This window comes from Dermacentor variabilis, chromosome 2, assembly GCF_050947875.1.
Source record: "Dermacentor variabilis isolate Ectoservices chromosome 2, ASM5094787v1, whole genome shotgun sequence".
Classification (NCBI taxonomy): Eukaryota; Metazoa; Arthropoda; class Arachnida; order Ixodida; family Ixodidae; genus Dermacentor; species Dermacentor variabilis.
Genome location: NC_134569.1, coordinates 103,955,358 through 103,972,211, shown reverse-complemented (window position 1 = coordinate 103,972,211; position 16,854 = coordinate 103,955,358). Strand labels below are relative to the sequence as shown.

General features: G+C 45.9%; 1 protein-coding gene across 5 annotated transcripts in view; it reads left to right on the top strand.

Annotated features, from left to right (window-relative positions):
• The first annotated feature begins 1,145 nt into the window (after positions 1-1,145).
• dlg1 (MAGUK family member discs large 1) overlaps positions 1,146-16,854 on the top strand; it is a 717,696-nt gene continuing 701,987 nt past the window's right edge. For 2 of the 5 annotated variants that reach the window (XM_075681545.1, XM_075681543.1), the window contains exons 1-2: positions 1,146-1,424; positions 5,783-5,914. In XM_075681545.1, coding sequence (XP_075537660.1) covers positions 1,403-1,424; positions 5,783-5,914 — 154 coding nt within the window. In that variant the 5' untranslated portion in view covers positions 1,146-1,402. Of the gene's footprint in view, positions 1,425-1,493; positions 1,777-5,782; positions 5,915-16,854 lie in introns of those variants that run through there. The other 3 variants (XM_075681544.1, XM_075681546.1, XM_075681550.1) reach the window with 3 other exon arrangements.

Sequence of the window (16,854 nt, the reverse complement as noted above, 5' to 3'; positions counted from 1 at the left end):
GTTGATGCTTACAACAAAATGGTATGCTATAAGCATATGCACCGGCTTGACTTCCATTGTGCGGTTAAAACATTCTACCTAACGAGTATAATTAAGAAGTTAATAAGTAAAATTGTATTTATTATTAATATTAGTGGCGCACAGTATTTGCTTTTCTCAGTCGTATTTGGTTGTTAGAAGAATGAGTTAGCATAAAGGTGTTGCCTCAGAATAAATTTGAACTGCTGTCAATGACTGTGAGTGTTACTGTGGCTTTTGCCACAGGTGTACCTTGCGTCTGTGCCAGGTACCATGATGCACATACAAGATACCCAAAGGGTATCTTAAGGTAGTATCTAATATACATATGCTATCTTCGATAACGCCCAGCCCTGCACCCAGGGTAGTGCCCCCCCCCTTCTCCATTAGTGACGCCATTGATTGGCAGTAATAAATTGTCCGTCAACTTGTCCTCAATAACGCGGACGACTATAGAAGAGCTAGGTTTAACCGAGGAAAGAAAGAAAGAAAAAAGAAAGAAACGAAGCTAGAGATGAATTTGCAAGTTTTTGTTTACTGTACACATGATCGCAAGGCGAATGTGACAGAATATTTTACGACTTCAACAGGTTTCAGGCTGTATGTTTGCAGTTTTCAAAAGTTTTTGTATGTTGCCTGGAAATTGAGATTTTCCACTTCGGTCCAAACGCGAATTTGACGATAATATTCGATTGTGCGAGTGCTGCAATACTAATTGTAGTCTGACGTATTGAAATTATTTTCTTTGAAAAAGGCGTGTTGTGATGGAGAAATATTTATTTGGAAGGATAATTGTTTTCGTGCGCGTATTTTGATAACATGTTTCAGTGCGTTCCTTGACACAATGCCCCTGCACTGTTTCTCATACAGCGAAAAAAAAAACGCGTTCATTTATAAAAGCGTCGTGGACGACGCAACGCAAGAAACCCATGCAAATGTACCGTGAACTCGAAGGCTGACGGATGGACATTTCGGTCCGCGCGCGTTCTACCGCAGTCAAACTGCCGCGTATATTCGAGGCCCAATGAAAAACGAATAAATTATTATTGTTTTTATCCCATTGGTCAAATTTGCCCACGTGACACTGAGGCAACTTGGGTGCCGCCATATTGGTTTGTAGCGCCGCCGCCGCGCCGCTGCGAGAGTGTGTGTATCGTTTGATTTCATTTCGCGGTGCGGTATCCTCTGCGTTCGTCGGTGGTGTTGAAAAGAACCACTTGCTGCCGCCGTGTTTTTTAGCCGAAAATTTGCGGTCATCCCTTTTTGTGCTGCTTCGTTGTTTGCACTGGAGTCGGCTCTCTTCCATCAGTTGTTTGCGGAGGAATCACGAAGGTGTTTCGCTGGATACCGACGCTAGTCCGCGGCTGCTGCTTTGACAACGGCCATGCCAGTCCGTAAACAAGGTGGTAAGATCATTTCAGTAGTAGGTTTAATTTACTCTTCGATGAATCGTGCCCGCAGTGTCTGAGAGCAAAGCGCCGTCCGACTGACTTCGCCGAAGAGCTTTGCGGGTTTTCGCTTCCCTCTCCCGCCTAGAGTGCCCGATTTGTCACTCCCCAGGAGAAAAGCAAAAAAGAAAAAAGGGAAACACGCTTCCGTGCCGCAGGATTTGTTGTGCTCTGCTCGCTGGAGGAGGCTGCGTGGTTTGTGCTGTGTTTCGACCGGTGTCTCCACGATGCACATCGACGGTGAGGCTCCCTTGTGTGCGCGATACCACTGCAGAGCCAGCGGATAACAGCCGACGGCCAGCGAACATGGGTCAGTAGCGGCGGAATGCGCGGCGCTCGCACGCTGCCGCTGAATCCGCGGCTCGAGCAGTGGTTGCGCGCCCGGAGGCTGCGGCTTATCGCTGACAGACGCTGCTGCGACTCCCGCTCAGTCTGTCGCATCATTTGTGTGCTCCGCCGCGCAGGTTGTAGCGATAACGGTGGCTCAGATGTAGATAGGTGCGCTCGAAGCGCGACTAATCGGTCGCGCACGGCCCTTGACGTACGGCGGTGGGCGCGCCGCCGCTGCCGCCGTTCTGACCTGCAGTAGTGCAGCGGTATGTGCTCGTTTGCAGTGCCAGAAAAGGTTGGAAGTTGTTGAGGCTGCATTTAGGTTTGATTTCGTGTAGGCACCGCTGCGAAATGTTATGTGGTTGGCGGCCGTGTAAAGCTAGACGCGGGCTGCCGATCGAATGACACTACTGACGCATGCGGATTGGAGCAGGGCCTCTTCGGACGCTGCAATGGGTTGCACTACCTGATGAAAGGGATAAATAGCAGACGATTCGCTGAGGGAAATAACAGAACATCAATTTGCATTAGCTCTATTGATGCTTAGTGCTGGAAATTGACATTACCGCGGTGCGCTTAGTGGGGGTTGCCCCGCACGTTGCGTCACGAGCCAAAGTGATGACACACAGAAGGGTGGGAGTTCTGACAGCTGCGTATAAATAGTGCACGTTTGTGTACAACTCGTCAGAATTGATGGACAGGAAAGCTGTGCGCGCTTTCGGCTGTTCGTGTTTTATTCTTCTCATTTTCTTGTTTACGTTTGACGACTTCTGTTTGTTTTCATTCCTTGGTGCAGATAGAAGGGTTTTTCAGCTTCATATTCACGCTTTTTTGTTCTCTCTCCCCTTCCACGTAGGGACGCGGCTTGTTTATTCTAGTTTTTAACTCGGCTCGGGAGGTGGAAAAAAAAAGGAAAAAAAAATCAAGATAGTGGCTTTCATGTGTGCACTCGAAGATGAAAAAAAAAAGTAATTACTGCTATTTTATTAATGCCAATACTTGTAACTCTCACTCCAGGGCACTTCACTGTCAATGCTTACTATTCTCTCGAGCAAAGTTCTTTATTTTACACGTAGACTTACTGTAACAAGAAAGCTTGATGCTTGCACAGTCTACAAGCACTATCATTTCCTGTGCTCATGAATGAGTGATTAATTTTGAATATACCAGCTGCAAGGCAGTTAAAGTGCTTAAAGAAAGTAGAGTCAGTGACCCTGCACACATGTCTACTTGCAAGCTCCATGCATTAAATTATGCCTTGAGGTAGTGTAAGTACATTATGCAACATTGTATTATTTTACGGGCCTAAATATCGGGGATAATTAGAAATACAGCTTGTGACAGCTCGGAACACGCAGTAAAAGTACAACACAAAGATATATATACTTTCCTTCCTTACAGTTTACGTTTGTGGCCAGAAAGGCTAAAAGATTTCTTGCTTCCTTTTCTCTGTGGCAAATACGTCCACAAAAATTTGGTGGCATGTACATTTGTCAGTTAATACACTATAAATATTTTAAAAATAAAGAATTTCAGCTTATGCTGTAATTCACCTCACTTCATGTGCAGTATGGTGTACATATGCCCCAGCCAAGATTTTCCATGTCGAGCTTTGACATAACTGGGTTATCTTTATGGTCTCAGTTACTACCTCATCAACAGCTTCAAATTTGATAGTGAACTACTTCAAGTAGTCAGTCATTTTTACTTGGGAGTAAGTGGGTCATGTTTTAGCTGTGCATAGCTGTAGGACAAATTAGCTGTGCTCATCAGCCAGCTTGAATGTACAAATTTTTGTTAAGCATGCATATACGTTTCTTATATTCACCTTGATTTATCTTCACCATTTGAAGTCTTTTTATTCTGCTATTTGTTATCAGTTTTGTATACTTTTCATTTGTTCATGTAAACTTATTTTTGTCCACAATAAATACATCCCTCCCCACAGCTGTGCTCATCATTCCTTCGCTTTCTGTAGAGCTGCACAGCAGCTTTTGTGGAATATATTATGCCTGCAATGTCATATTTGTTCCTAATGTGAATTTTACAGTAATGGTGCATGCATTTGAGAACAAAGGGCAGTGTCACTGTGACAGACACAGCTATGCAAAAGTGTGCCACCATTAGTAACGAGTTTTAGAAATAGTGCACCCAAGCAGCTTGGCATACATAAAAACCCAAACTCCCCTTAAGAGCTTTTGCACTCTTTTTGCTTTGTCTGGTATGCACTGCCGATAGCGTCTCTCAAGTTTGGGTCCCCTATTTCTTTAACACCTTAATAACTACAGGTGTGGGAATTTTACCAAGTTTCTTAAAGTCAATCATACACATACTTGTATTCTGTTTGTTGTGTGTCATTGATGTGACAGTGATTGTTTGAAATTTCAGATACTTTTGAATCAGTTTGCAGATAGTGAGGGCTTCAAATGTTAGGGTGGCGTTTATACTGTTCCTCACTTGCCAACTGTGTAAGTCAACTATGCTGCCTTGCTGTTTTCCAACTGAGATCTCTTGCCTGTGGGCAAGAGATCTAAGTGTGGACCACTCAGAGGGAAAGTGTGAGAGGGTAGGTACAGAAAAGTGTAACTTAGCTAGAGTGTATTGCACTTCCCTGATGTTTTTTGTGCATTATAATCAGTAAATTTCCCTTACACCTGCTAAATTATCTCACACCTCCTTGTAAGGGAAAAAGTGTTCTTAGTTCTCAGTAAAGGAAATGGCAATCAATTTATAAGGACCAGATGTCAATCCCATGTTTTTCTTGAATGTATCATAGAACTAAGTCTGTGAACAAAAAATTTTGGTTGGAAAGCAGCTTTCCAGAGCTGGCCAACTTTGCAGTATTGGATGCCTATTGGATACATATATTGGATGCACAGCTTTCATGAGGTACCCTGCACCTCTTGTATAATTTCATTGGTGCCTCTCAAAAGTCTTGGGGAAAATTTCAGGACTAGTAATTATCTAATCTTATTAACAGCCTTGAAATAGCACCTAAGCAGACAACACGAGTATGTGATGGTTATCAGTTATGACACAAATCCAAGACCATGGCTTCCATAATTTACAGCGTAATGTGCGGTGCTGCCTAATCTTAGAGCTCATACGAAGGAGCCATGCTGGTTCTCAATGTTCTGGGTTCTGTGTCATTTCCGGCGAGTGGTAACAGCACATTTTTGGACGTTCCAGTATTACATTGTTTATTTTTACTGCCTATATTAAGCGGGCCCTGCCACTGTGAAAACAAGAAGAGGCTATTCAAAGCAGTTGTGGCGTACAGCATAGTTCAAACTTGATAGAAGCATTTCACACCAGTGCATTGGCAGTGTTTCATCTGTCAAATTGTGCCACAGCAGAAGCCTGCTGTGCGTGGCCGCATGAGGAGGGCCTACTTTCTGCGGAGCAGCATTAGCAGTCATAATTGCAGAAAGCAAGTGAGGCCTTTGCACATGAAATCTTTCACTTGCAGCACCAAGCTGCTAGTTACAGCAATTTCTGCCACTGGATTATGAATAACACAATTAATGAGCATATGGACACAAGCATAGCCAGAATTTTATTTCGGGAAAGGTTTTTGCAGCATCGACCCACTATGGGGATCTGGTACAGACGACTACTACATGGCAAATTGAAAGTTTCGGGAGGCGTTTTGCCTATGCCATCAGCATATGTAGTTCTTCGGACAAATGGCAGATTGTAACATATTCCACAGTTCCCTGCCAGTCTTGTTAAAAAGAGAAAAAGAAAGCATGCTGACCAGTGAAAGCTGTTGCTGGTGGTGTTACAGGCCACCAAGATAAACGATTTTGAGAAACCTTGTGGAGGAATTTGTTGAGATGGTGCTTGCCGCCTTCCCTATTACTGGCCTACAGATGTCTGCTATCAGTTATACGACTTGGAAATTTTTGTAAAAAGTGTTCTAGCAAACATTTTTCTTGAGTTTCTTCTATTTGTCAGCGATTTTAACACACTCGTGTTATTTGCAGAAGCCCACAGGGCACTGGAGCTCTTGGAAGAGTACCACAGCAGGCTGAACAAGCCGCAGGACAAGCAGCTACGCAATGCCATTGAGCGTGTGATCCGCATCTTCAAGAGTCGGCTCTTCCAGGCTTTGCTAGGTAGGCAACCTTCTCTAAACATTTTAATTTCTAGTTCTTCAGGATTCTTATTACCTGCATGTTTTTCTTGTAAGATAGATGTTTGTTCTTTTACTGTGTGTTCTTGACCGTCCTGACTATTTCTTGTTGTTCATGTGATACACCTCAACAACATTGTAACTGTGGTACAATTCATAATTTCCCTCTGAATTTTTTCACTTTTGATGTTTCATGTCTCCTCTTCCTAGCGCCTTCTTGTGACTGTGTGTCAAAGGCTTAGTGCAGCTTCTTATGGCTCCTACATATTTTGGGAAATGAATGTCAAGAATTTCAAGAGAACTCAGTGGAGTGAAAGCCCTGCTTATATACATCATGGCAGAGCTCTCCTAGTGTCGGACTCGCTTGGGCAGTACAACTAATTCAGCATTTTTTTGAGAGTCAAGCAGATCTACAAGGTGTGACCAAGACTTGTATGAGAGCCACAGTGTCTCTAGTGGCTCCTGCACAAGTCCCAGTCATGCCTGGGCGCTGAAATTTTTTGTTAAAGTTTCTGTTGTTCTATGTTTACAACTGCGCTGAGTCATTGCTGTGTTTTAGAAATTGCACTTGACCAAATTCAGTTCCATGTTGTGTACTGGTGTGCGACAAATGACTGAGGACTTTAGCCCATGAAGTCTGAAGTTTGAAGATTAATATGCAGAATACTGAGGTAACGTTCAGTAGCCTGGCAAGAGAGCAGCCAGCTTCTAGAATCTGTGCCATCATCATCATCACCATTGTCATCATCATCATCAGCAGCATCCTATTTTATGTCTACAGCAGGCGAAGGCCTCTCCCTGCGGTCTCCAATTACCCTTGTCCTGCACCAACCGATTCCAGCTAGCACCTGTGAATTTATAAATTTCATCACCCCACCTAGTCTTCTGTCGTCCTCGACTGTGCTTCCCTTCTTTTGGCACCCATTATGTAACCCTAATGGTCCATCAGTTATCTAACCTATGCATTACATGATCTGCCCAGCTCCATTTCTTTCTCTGAATCTCAATTAGAATATCGGCTATCATTGTTTGCTCTCTGGTCCACACCGCTCTCTTCCTGTCTCTTAACGTCATGCCTAACATTCTTTGTTCCATTGCTCTTTGCACATTCCTTAACTTGTTTTCGAGTTTCTTTGTCAGTCTCCAAGTTTCTGCCCCATATTTCAGCACCGGTAGAATGCATTGATTGTACACCTTTCTTTTTAATGGTAATGGTAAGCTTCCAGTCAGGACCTGACAATGTCTGCCAAATGTGCTCCAACCCATTTTTATATTTTTATTCTTCTGTAAATTTCCTTCTCATGATCGTGGTCTCCAGTGACTAATTGACCTAGGTAAACATACTTTTTCACAGACTCTAGAGGCTGATTGGTAGTCCTGAACTCTTGTTCCCTTGCCCGGCTATTGATCATTATCTTTGTCTTCTGTATATTGCCACATGTAGGTAGTGGGTCAAGGGCAAGAGTGGGTTGAGCCCAAAAAAACAAAGAGGACTGCGCATGTCTTCCCTGCTCACAAGCCAACTCCGACGGATGCGTTTTTTATGAGCCAGCTGCTCTGCGGCTTATTAAACCCCCAAAAGGACTTCTAAAGGCTTGTGACAAACTGGTGGAGGTGCGGCTAGCCCTCACAGATGTTGCAAACCGCTCCAAGGGTCCGTTCTATGAATCCAGTGCCAGTCGACTCCCGTGCATCAGGGCAGCCGCAGGGTCAGGCGACTAGCTCCGAAAGTCGTCGTCGCTACGGTTCCCACCACTTCAAACAGTATGAACAGTGCTTCCGCTCAACCTGCCTCAACCATTATGGAGAGGACGATGTTGAAACGGTATTCACTTGAGAGCCCATGGGTCCCAATGACGTTCCATGGCGCAGTGTTCGAAAATTTCAAAGACTGGATCGTCGACTTCGAGCGCACGGCCACCTTGAACCATTGGGATGATGCGGCAAAACTGAGACACGTCTACTTATACCTAGAGGATGGTGCGTGTACATGGTTTTAGAACCGTGAGGAGCAACTGACGTGGTGGCACGAATTTTGTCTAGCTTCTGGAAACCTACACCAGTGCTGATCACCACGAACGAGCGGAACGAGCAATTCAGGCCCGCACCCAGTTGCCGAACGAAACTGTGACCACATACATCAAAGACGTGACATGCATCTTCAGATGAGCTGACCCAGGAACGACAGAGGAGAAGTTACGTCAGCTGATGCGCGTAGTCAAGGAGCAGCACTTTGCTGGTCTCGTGCGGAGCCCTCCGAAGATGGTTGTGGAGTTCTTGTTTGAGGCCATGACCATGGAAAAGATGCTTCTGCATCGGTCCAACCTGTATGAGCGGTAAGTGAACAGCATGTAATCTGCTGACATTTTCACGACCTTCGGAAGCAACAGTGACTGTCTGTGGGAGCTCATACACTGTAGTGCGTGAAGTGTTGCAAAAGGCCAGCATCATACCAACATCGCACCCTACGGTAAGCTCTCTTACAAGAGTTATCAAAGACGAGCTGCACCAGGCCCTCCATGATACATTGCCTCTGATAATGCTGCGGCTGGACCTATTGAATACTGCCGAGCGACCTACGTGGAAGCCTTAAGGCATTTTGCTTCCTCTCTGTTGCTGTTCGTTCGTGCTACTCCTGCAGTGTCACATCACTCCGCACAGCCGATGTCGTACTGCGAAGCTGGGTACACGCCACCGTCCTTGGCCCATGCCGCTCCAGTTGCCCATCGTCCGGAGTAACCAGTCCGCTACATCAATGATAGACGCACATCTCCTGGAAGTCAGATGTTTGGCGCACACCCGATCGCTGGCCTGTGTGCTTCCACTGCGGTGAAGCTGACCACCCGTACCGCCAGTGCCCATACCGGCATCTCGAACTTCGTGGCTTTTCCGCGTACTCGCTGTCGCCTCGATACGGCCAGTGACCTCGGGACATTGAGGACTACCTCTCTCAGCAGCGCTTTCCACCGCCTGCCAGGCGGCAGTTGTAGTCACCGTCTCCGAGACGATTTTCGCCTCCACCCCAGCGGTATTCTACCGCATGGTCACCCAGTCCCTGTCTGGAAAACTAACTAAAGTGATCTTTGAGTGCGAGGCCACTGATGATTGAAGTGCTGAAGACCCCCGATCGATGAAGACACGGACAGGTCTCGATCTGACACCACCTGGAGCTGAACAGGACGACCGGCTTTTTCTCGATATAGCAGTGACTATTGACCGTTATGCCGTTAGTGCTTTAGTGGAGACCGGTGCAGACTACTCTATATTAAGCTGGAAAACGGCAATGCGGCTGAAGAAAGTAATTACGCCTTGGTATAGCTCACAGAATCGAATGGCTGTCGGCCACGTCGTTACCCCACTGGGCGCCTGCATGACTAGAGTTGAAATTGAGGGATCTACATTCGTTCCGTGTTGCCTTGTCTTACGCAAATGCCCCTGTGACATTATTTTTGGCGTTGAATTCGTGCAGGAGTATGGCACTATTATTATTCTTCAAGAGTGTCGTATCACATTCTCAGCCGACTAGCAATCAATGTGCAAAATGATCAACAGCATTACAACGTACTTCGTGTTTCTGGAGACAGTGTAACGCTTCCTCCACGAGCCAGTGTCCTCATCAATGTTGCATGCTGTGGCTTACGTGATGGTGAAGCGGTGGCTGAAACTAATTTGGAACACCTCCTAAAGCAAGGTTTTTAAGTGGCTAGAAGTGTTATACAGCTTCGTGATGGCCAATCACAATTGCTTGTTACCAACTTACCACTCACCTATTAGGATCGAACCTAATGCAGAAACACATGATCATCTGGTGCCCGGGTCACGCAGGACTCGAGGGCAATGAGAGAGCGGATGGTGCAGCTCGGGCTTTTGTCAACCGAGCGCCCAACCACTCTGACGAAAACCCCTTCTTACCACAAGACATCCTTGAGCACCAATGGCGCGAGCGAAGAAAGTAGTACAGTCCACCACACCCTGGCCTATCCAGGCGGGACTCTTATGACTGGCACTGAATACAGATGCACACATTTCTAAACCTTTATTTGAAACATGCCATTCACTCAACGCTGTACAGCGTTCACTGTCCGTGGTCCGGAGGCCAGCCAACTCTCGCCCACATTACGTGGGATTGCCAGAACAGGCCACCCAAAATGAATACCCCGAAAATAGCCGGCACACTTTCCGGAAGGGAGCAGTGGGAGACTTGGCTCGCCAACGAGGATGGGGAGATGCAGCAAGCGCTCCTCAACCAGGCACGGTGGACCGCACAAACCAGTGGGGCCCTGGACTAGGAGCTCCACCCACTCGCTTTCTGCACTTTTTTTTTTAATAAACGTTTTGATATATATAACTTTAGCAATGAGCATCGACACCTTTTCTGCGGCATTTCGATAGCATTTTCAGATGAAGTAGCAAACGTTAACAACTGTTTCATGTCGGAAGTAGTGGAGACAGCAGACATGGCTCTAGGCCATATCGACATCAATTCTGAATTGTGCGCCGATAGCCAGACAGCACTGCGCAAGCTCTTGCATGAATTCTGGACTTGCTGTGCGAGTTCTTCAAAGGTACGTCAGACTCCCATCACTAGACACAAAATCACCACGTTTGAGGACGCACGCCTGATACACCGGCAGCCTTACTGCATGTCAGCAATAGAATGTGAAGCCATATGTACCCAGGTTCGGGAGATGCTTGCCGATGGCATCATCGAGCCTTCCAACAGGCCGTGGTCGTGTCCGGTCGTTCTTGTCAAAAAGAAAGACGGAACGCCCCGCTTCTGTGTTGACTACCAGAAGCATAACACTTGACTAAAAAGGACGTGTACCCACTGCCGTGTATTGACGACTCGTTAGATAGGTTATGGTGTGGCCACTATTTTTCTTCTCTTGATTTAAAAATTGGCTACTGGCAAATCGAGGTAGACGAATGAGTCCACAAGAAAGATGGTCTCCACAAATTTCAAGCCCTTCCTTTTGGCTAGTGTTCAGCCTCGGCTACTTTCCAGCGAATGATGGACACTGTCCCCACTGGACTGAAGTGGCAGACTTGTCTTGAGTACCTTGATGAACCTTGATGATGTGGTCGTATTTTATGAAATGTTCGAGCAGCTTCTTCTCCGTCTGCGGAGTGTGCGAGAAGCCATCTGATCGGTTGGAAAAGTGCCACTTCAGTTATGAAGAGCTCAAGTTTCTCGGGCATGTACTAAGTGCCAAAGGGGTCCAACCTGATCCAAATAAGGTTGCCGCTACGGCCGCATTTCCAGCTCCTGCTGATAAGAATTCCATCTGGCGCTTTCTGGGCTTGTGCGCCTGCTATCGCTGGTTTATGAATGGCTTTTGGAAGATAGCAAAGCCTCTGACTCACCTTACAAGGGACGACACACCATTTGTCTGGCATAATGAGCAACAGGCAGCTTTTGCTGAATTACGACACCGCCTACAGTCGGCACCCGTTCTTGCATATTTTCTTCATGATGCCGATACAGAGGTGCATACCGACGCCAGTAGCATTGGCCTTGGCACAGTGCTCGTCCAACGCCAAGATGGAGTGGAAAGAGTCATAGCCTGTGCCAGCCGCTCACTGTCTCGCGCCGAGGTGAATTATTCAACTACAGAGAAAGAGTGCCTCGCACTCGTGTGGGTGATTATCAAGTTGCGCGCCTACCTCTGTGGTTGTGCCTTCAGAGTTGTGACGAACCACCATGCCCTCTGTTGGTTGGCAAGCATGCATGACCCTTCAGGACGACCGGCACTGTGGAGCTTGAGGCTACAGGAATTTGATGTCACTATTGTTTATAGGTCTGGCCATAAGCACAAAGATGCTGATACACTGTCCCACACACCCATTGATCATGTCAGTCAGGAAACAGAAAACGATGATGGCTTCCTGGGCACCATTAGTTCGTCGGACTTGATCACACGGCAGCGTGACGACACTGAGATTCGACCGGTCATTGATCATTTAGAGGGCCGCGGCACAGCCATACCAGGCCATCTGTCTCTCTCGTTGAAATCCTTCTGTCTATGAGACAATGTGCTGTATAAGAAGAATGCCCGTTCAAACAGCCGTGCTTACTTCCTGGCGGTTCCAAGAGACATGCGAGACGACATCCTCTTTGCTTGCCATGACGAACCCACATCTGGCCATTTAGGCTTCTCACGAACACTCGCTAGAGTAAGCGAGATGGACTATTGGCCCGGGCTCTTGGTAAATGTCAAACAGTATGCTAAAGGCCGTCGTAAATGCCAGCATCGAAAGACATATTCCGTTAAGCCGGCTGGCTTCCTTCGACCATTCAAAGCACCTCACTTGTCTTTCGACCAAGTCGGCATGAACATTCTCGGACCGTTTCCTCTTTCTGCAGACGGCAACAAATGCGTGATCGTCGCGACTGATTATTCAACACGTTATGCTGAGACACAGGCCATCCCACGAGCCACGGTTTCAGAGCCATGTACATTGGCGTTCAACACAAAACATGGGACCGGATCTTGCCTTACATGAAGCACCACCGTGCAAGAGACGATGCGATTAACACCATTTCGCCTTCTCTACAGTCGCGAAGTCCAGACGATGCTGGATGCTATGCTGCCGTGTCAAGACACCGACCACTTGACAACTGGTAACGATGAATTTGCTGAGCGTGTCAAGGAAGCTCGGCAGCTCGGGCAGCTGCACATTGGCCAGCGGCAGCAGACGGACGCACAATGCTACAACATCCGCCACAGGGATGTGTCCTGCAACCCCGGAGACCAAGTTTGGGTGTGGACCCCTGTTCACCGCCGTGGCCTCTGTAAAAAGTTGCTGAGCTGGTATTTTGGTCCATGTAAAGTACTACGCTGTGTCAGTGACGTTAACTATGAAGTGGTATTGGACACAGCATCGCAGACACAGACCCGGACCCTGACACAACGACAACCAAGCTTGTTTGTGAGGTTGCCTCTCTGTTCATTAACTGTGCCAGCGGCACATTTCTTCTTTTTTTTGTACTTTCGGTTTTTCTGCATTGTGTTTTTTGTTTGTTTGTTTTGTTTCTATCGCTTACGCCTATTTTGCAGCATTGAAACAATGCTTTTGTTCGGAAGAGGGGATAATGCCACATGCAGGTTGTGGGTAGAAGGCAAGAGTGGGTCAAGCGCAAAAAAACAAAGAACACCATGCTTCTCTACCCTGCTTGCGAGCCAACCCTGACGGACGCGTTTTCCAGGAGCCAGCTGCTCTGCGATTTATTAAGCCCCTAAGATGACTTCTGAAGGCTTGCGGCAATATTAATCTTCAACCCCAGTCTTATACTCTCGCTCTTAAGGTCCTCATTCATTTGTTGCGACTCGTCCCCAGTGTTGCTGAACAGGAAAATGTCATCTACAAATCGAAGGTTGCTGAGATATTCGGCATTGATCCTTACTCCTAAGCCTTCCTAGTTTAATAGCTTGAATACTTCTTCCAAGCACGCAGTGAATAGCATTGGAGAGATTGTGTCTCCTTGTCTAACCCTTTTCTTTATAGTTATCTTCCTACTTTTCTTGGGGAGGTTTAAGGTAGCTGTGGGATCTCTGTAGATACTTTCCAAGACATTTACGTAAGCATCCTGTACTCCTTCATTATGTAATGCCTCTATGACTGCTGGTATCCTTACTTAATCAAATGCCTTTTCGTAATCTATGAAAGCCATCTAGAGAGGCTGATTGTACTCTGTGGATTTTTCGATTACCTGATTTATGACATGGATGTGATCCATTGTATACTATTCCTTTCTGAAGCCTGCCTTTTCCCTTGGTTGACAAAAGTCCAGTGTTGCCCATATTCTATTGGAGATTATCTTGGTGAATATTTTATGTAATACTGGATGTAAGCTAATTGGCATATAATTTTTCAATTCTTTAACATCTCCATATTTGTGGATTGGTATAATGTTGGCGTTCTTCCAGTTCTCTGGGATCTTTGAAGTCGATAGTTCGTATAAAGGGCCGCTAGTTTTTCAAGCATTATGTCTCCTCCATCTTTGATTAAATCGACTGGTAGTCAATCTACTCCTGCTGCTTTTCCCCGTTTCATGTCTTGTGAAGCTCTTCTAATTTCATCGTAAATTATAGAAGGAGCTGTACCCTGTTTATTACTACTTCGTATGGAGGTATTGTGGCTGCTTTGGGTACTGTACAGGTCAGTGTAGAATTCTTCTGTCGCGTTTACTATATGTTCGAGATTGCTGATGACATTACCCTGTTTATTTTTCAGTGCATACATCTTGGTTTGTCCTATGTCAAGTTTCCTTCTCACTGATTTCAGGCTGTGTCCATATTTTACTGCTTCCTCAGTCTTTCTCATGTTACAATTTCGAATATCCCTCATTTTCTCCTGGTTGATTAGTTTTGATAGTTCCGCGAATTCTGTCTTATCTTTTGAGTTGGAAACTTTCATTCTTTGTCGTTTTTTATTGGATCCTTTGTTACTTGGGAGAGCATGCCTATTGGTTGCCTGGTGCCTTACCTCCCACTTCACTTGCTGCTTCTGAAGCCAGCCTATTTACCGTTTCATTGATTGCCTCTATGTCATCTTCATCTCTCTGTTCTAAGGCTGCATGTTCGTTTGCAAGTGCCAACTTGAATTGGTCTGCTTTTACCCTTACTGCGTCTAGGTTGGCCTGTTTCTTCTTGACCAATTTTACTTTCTCTCTTCAAATTGAGGTGAATTGTAGCCCTCACTAACCTATGATCACTGCACTTTACCCTACCTAACACTTCTACATCCTGCACTATGGCATTGGCAGAAAGTGTGAAATTAATTTAATTTCTTGTTTCATCATTAGGGGTTTTCCAGGTCCACTTTTTGTTCCAATGCTTCCTGAAGGAGGTGTTCATTATTTTCAGCTTATTCCTTTACGCGAATTCTACCAACATCTCTCCTTGATTGTTCCTAGAATCCATGCCGCAGTTGCCAATTGCTTGTTCACCAGCCTGCTTTTCCCCACTTTTTCATTGAAGTCTCCCATGACTACAGTATGCCGAGTTTGCACTTTTTGCATCGCTGATTCAACATCTTCATGAAAATGTTCAATTTCTTCATCATCTGTGCCAGAATATATTAGGCATTCAGTCACAGGGGACCTGGATCATGAGAACGATATCTACAGAAAAGTAAAAATGGGTTGGAGCACATACAGCAGGCAATTATCAAATTGTGACTGGCCACTTGCCGCTATCGTCAATATGAAAAGGGTCAATCATTACATCCTAATATTACTAACATATGGGACAAAAACTTTAAAGTCAACAAAAGCTGGAGAAGAAGTTAAAGGGACTCTAAAGGAAAAAGAATTGCGCCAGAACCCACCTCATGATTTCTGTCGACGGCTATATCGATACAATGTATTGCCACCGTCAAAACGTGTTATGTATGAGGAGTGTACTACAGCAGGACTCCCCTTTCGTGTTTCCCTAAGAACACTCGGCACCATTTAGCGTTGCTGCTGCAATGCCTCTGAAATGCATGGCATGCTGCTGCATGCAAAGGCTGAAAAACGTCATGCGGCAATCAGGCTTCTCTCTTGCATGGATGGATGGATGGATGTTATGAGCGTCCCCTTTGGAACAGGGCGGTGGGTTGCGCCACCAAGCTCTTGCTATTAAACTGCCTAATGTCCTACCTAGGTTAAACAATAAAAATAAAAAAAAAAACTATGAACTCCCACAACCACATTTTCTGGCCCCATATTGTGAATTGTGCTTTTGTACATCTCCATCTTTTGTTGTTTCCCTACTTTTCTTCCACCAATCCTCCAATCGCCTCTTTCTAATCCCTATTGCGGACATGTTTACTTTTCCACTGCTCTCGCTGAACCCAAGGGCTTCAAGGAGGCCAGTGGTGCCTAAATCGACCGCTGGGTAGACGTCTTCACATTCTAATTAAACATGCTCCATACTTTCCCTAGCTTTACCGCAGCAAGCACATGCACTTCTGGACATGCTGTGCCATCTAGTGGCACTGCTGAGAACTCTGTGCTTTGCCTGCAAAACAAGAACTGTGGCATGTCGGCGTCTGCAAATGCTGAGGCTCATTCCCTCGCTTGCCTCATACTCAGTGGCACATACTCAGTGACCCAAGTTGGCAAAAGGTTCACTGAAGAGCGGCACATACCCACTGCCTTCATGACGCGGCCTGCTAAAGCCTCGGGTTGTTGTCCTTGAGGGACCCTTGTGATGGGGGTTTAATTCCGTTCAGCATCAGGAAAATTTAAGGGATCTTGTCATTGTAGAGTGGCACACACCTAGTTACCCAAGTTGGCGTCCCGAGATGTTCATTGAAGACCAGCACAGACTGAGTGGCATGCACCCAGTATTACAAGTCAGCGTAAAGGAGTTTCTCCAAACAGCGGTGCCTACCCAGTCCCATTTTTACAGCGACCCATGTCGGCTTGAGAGAACTTTGTTGAAGTGAGGCATGTATGTACACATTGGCACGAAGTCGGTGAACCAACATGATACAATGGTTCGATTCTAACCCTGCTACCTCGGCAGCCTGATAAGCTAACCACTCTATCATTCGATTCGATCAGTGACCCAGGTAGGTGGGGAAAATAGTTAGATACAAACATACATACATAGATAAATAGATAACCCCTGAAAATGTGTGAGGTACCCAGATAATGTCAACACGATAATATTAAGTCGAACTAGATTGAAAGGTTAAGCTTCTGTAATAACGAATTCATCACTCGTAGAAAGAACAGAGCTTCTTTAAGCAAGAAGATGCCGAAAATAGAAAATCCGAGTGGCTCCACCTGTCATGGAGTATGGTACCTCTCTTGTGTGATGCGTGGTGTGATGTCAGGCCACCTACAGGCTGGCGCCGCCCACTAGCCAGGATACTGAGCCAACGAGGGAGGCGGGCAGTTCAAGGAATGCTGCCAGTGTGAGTTGAAAGAGG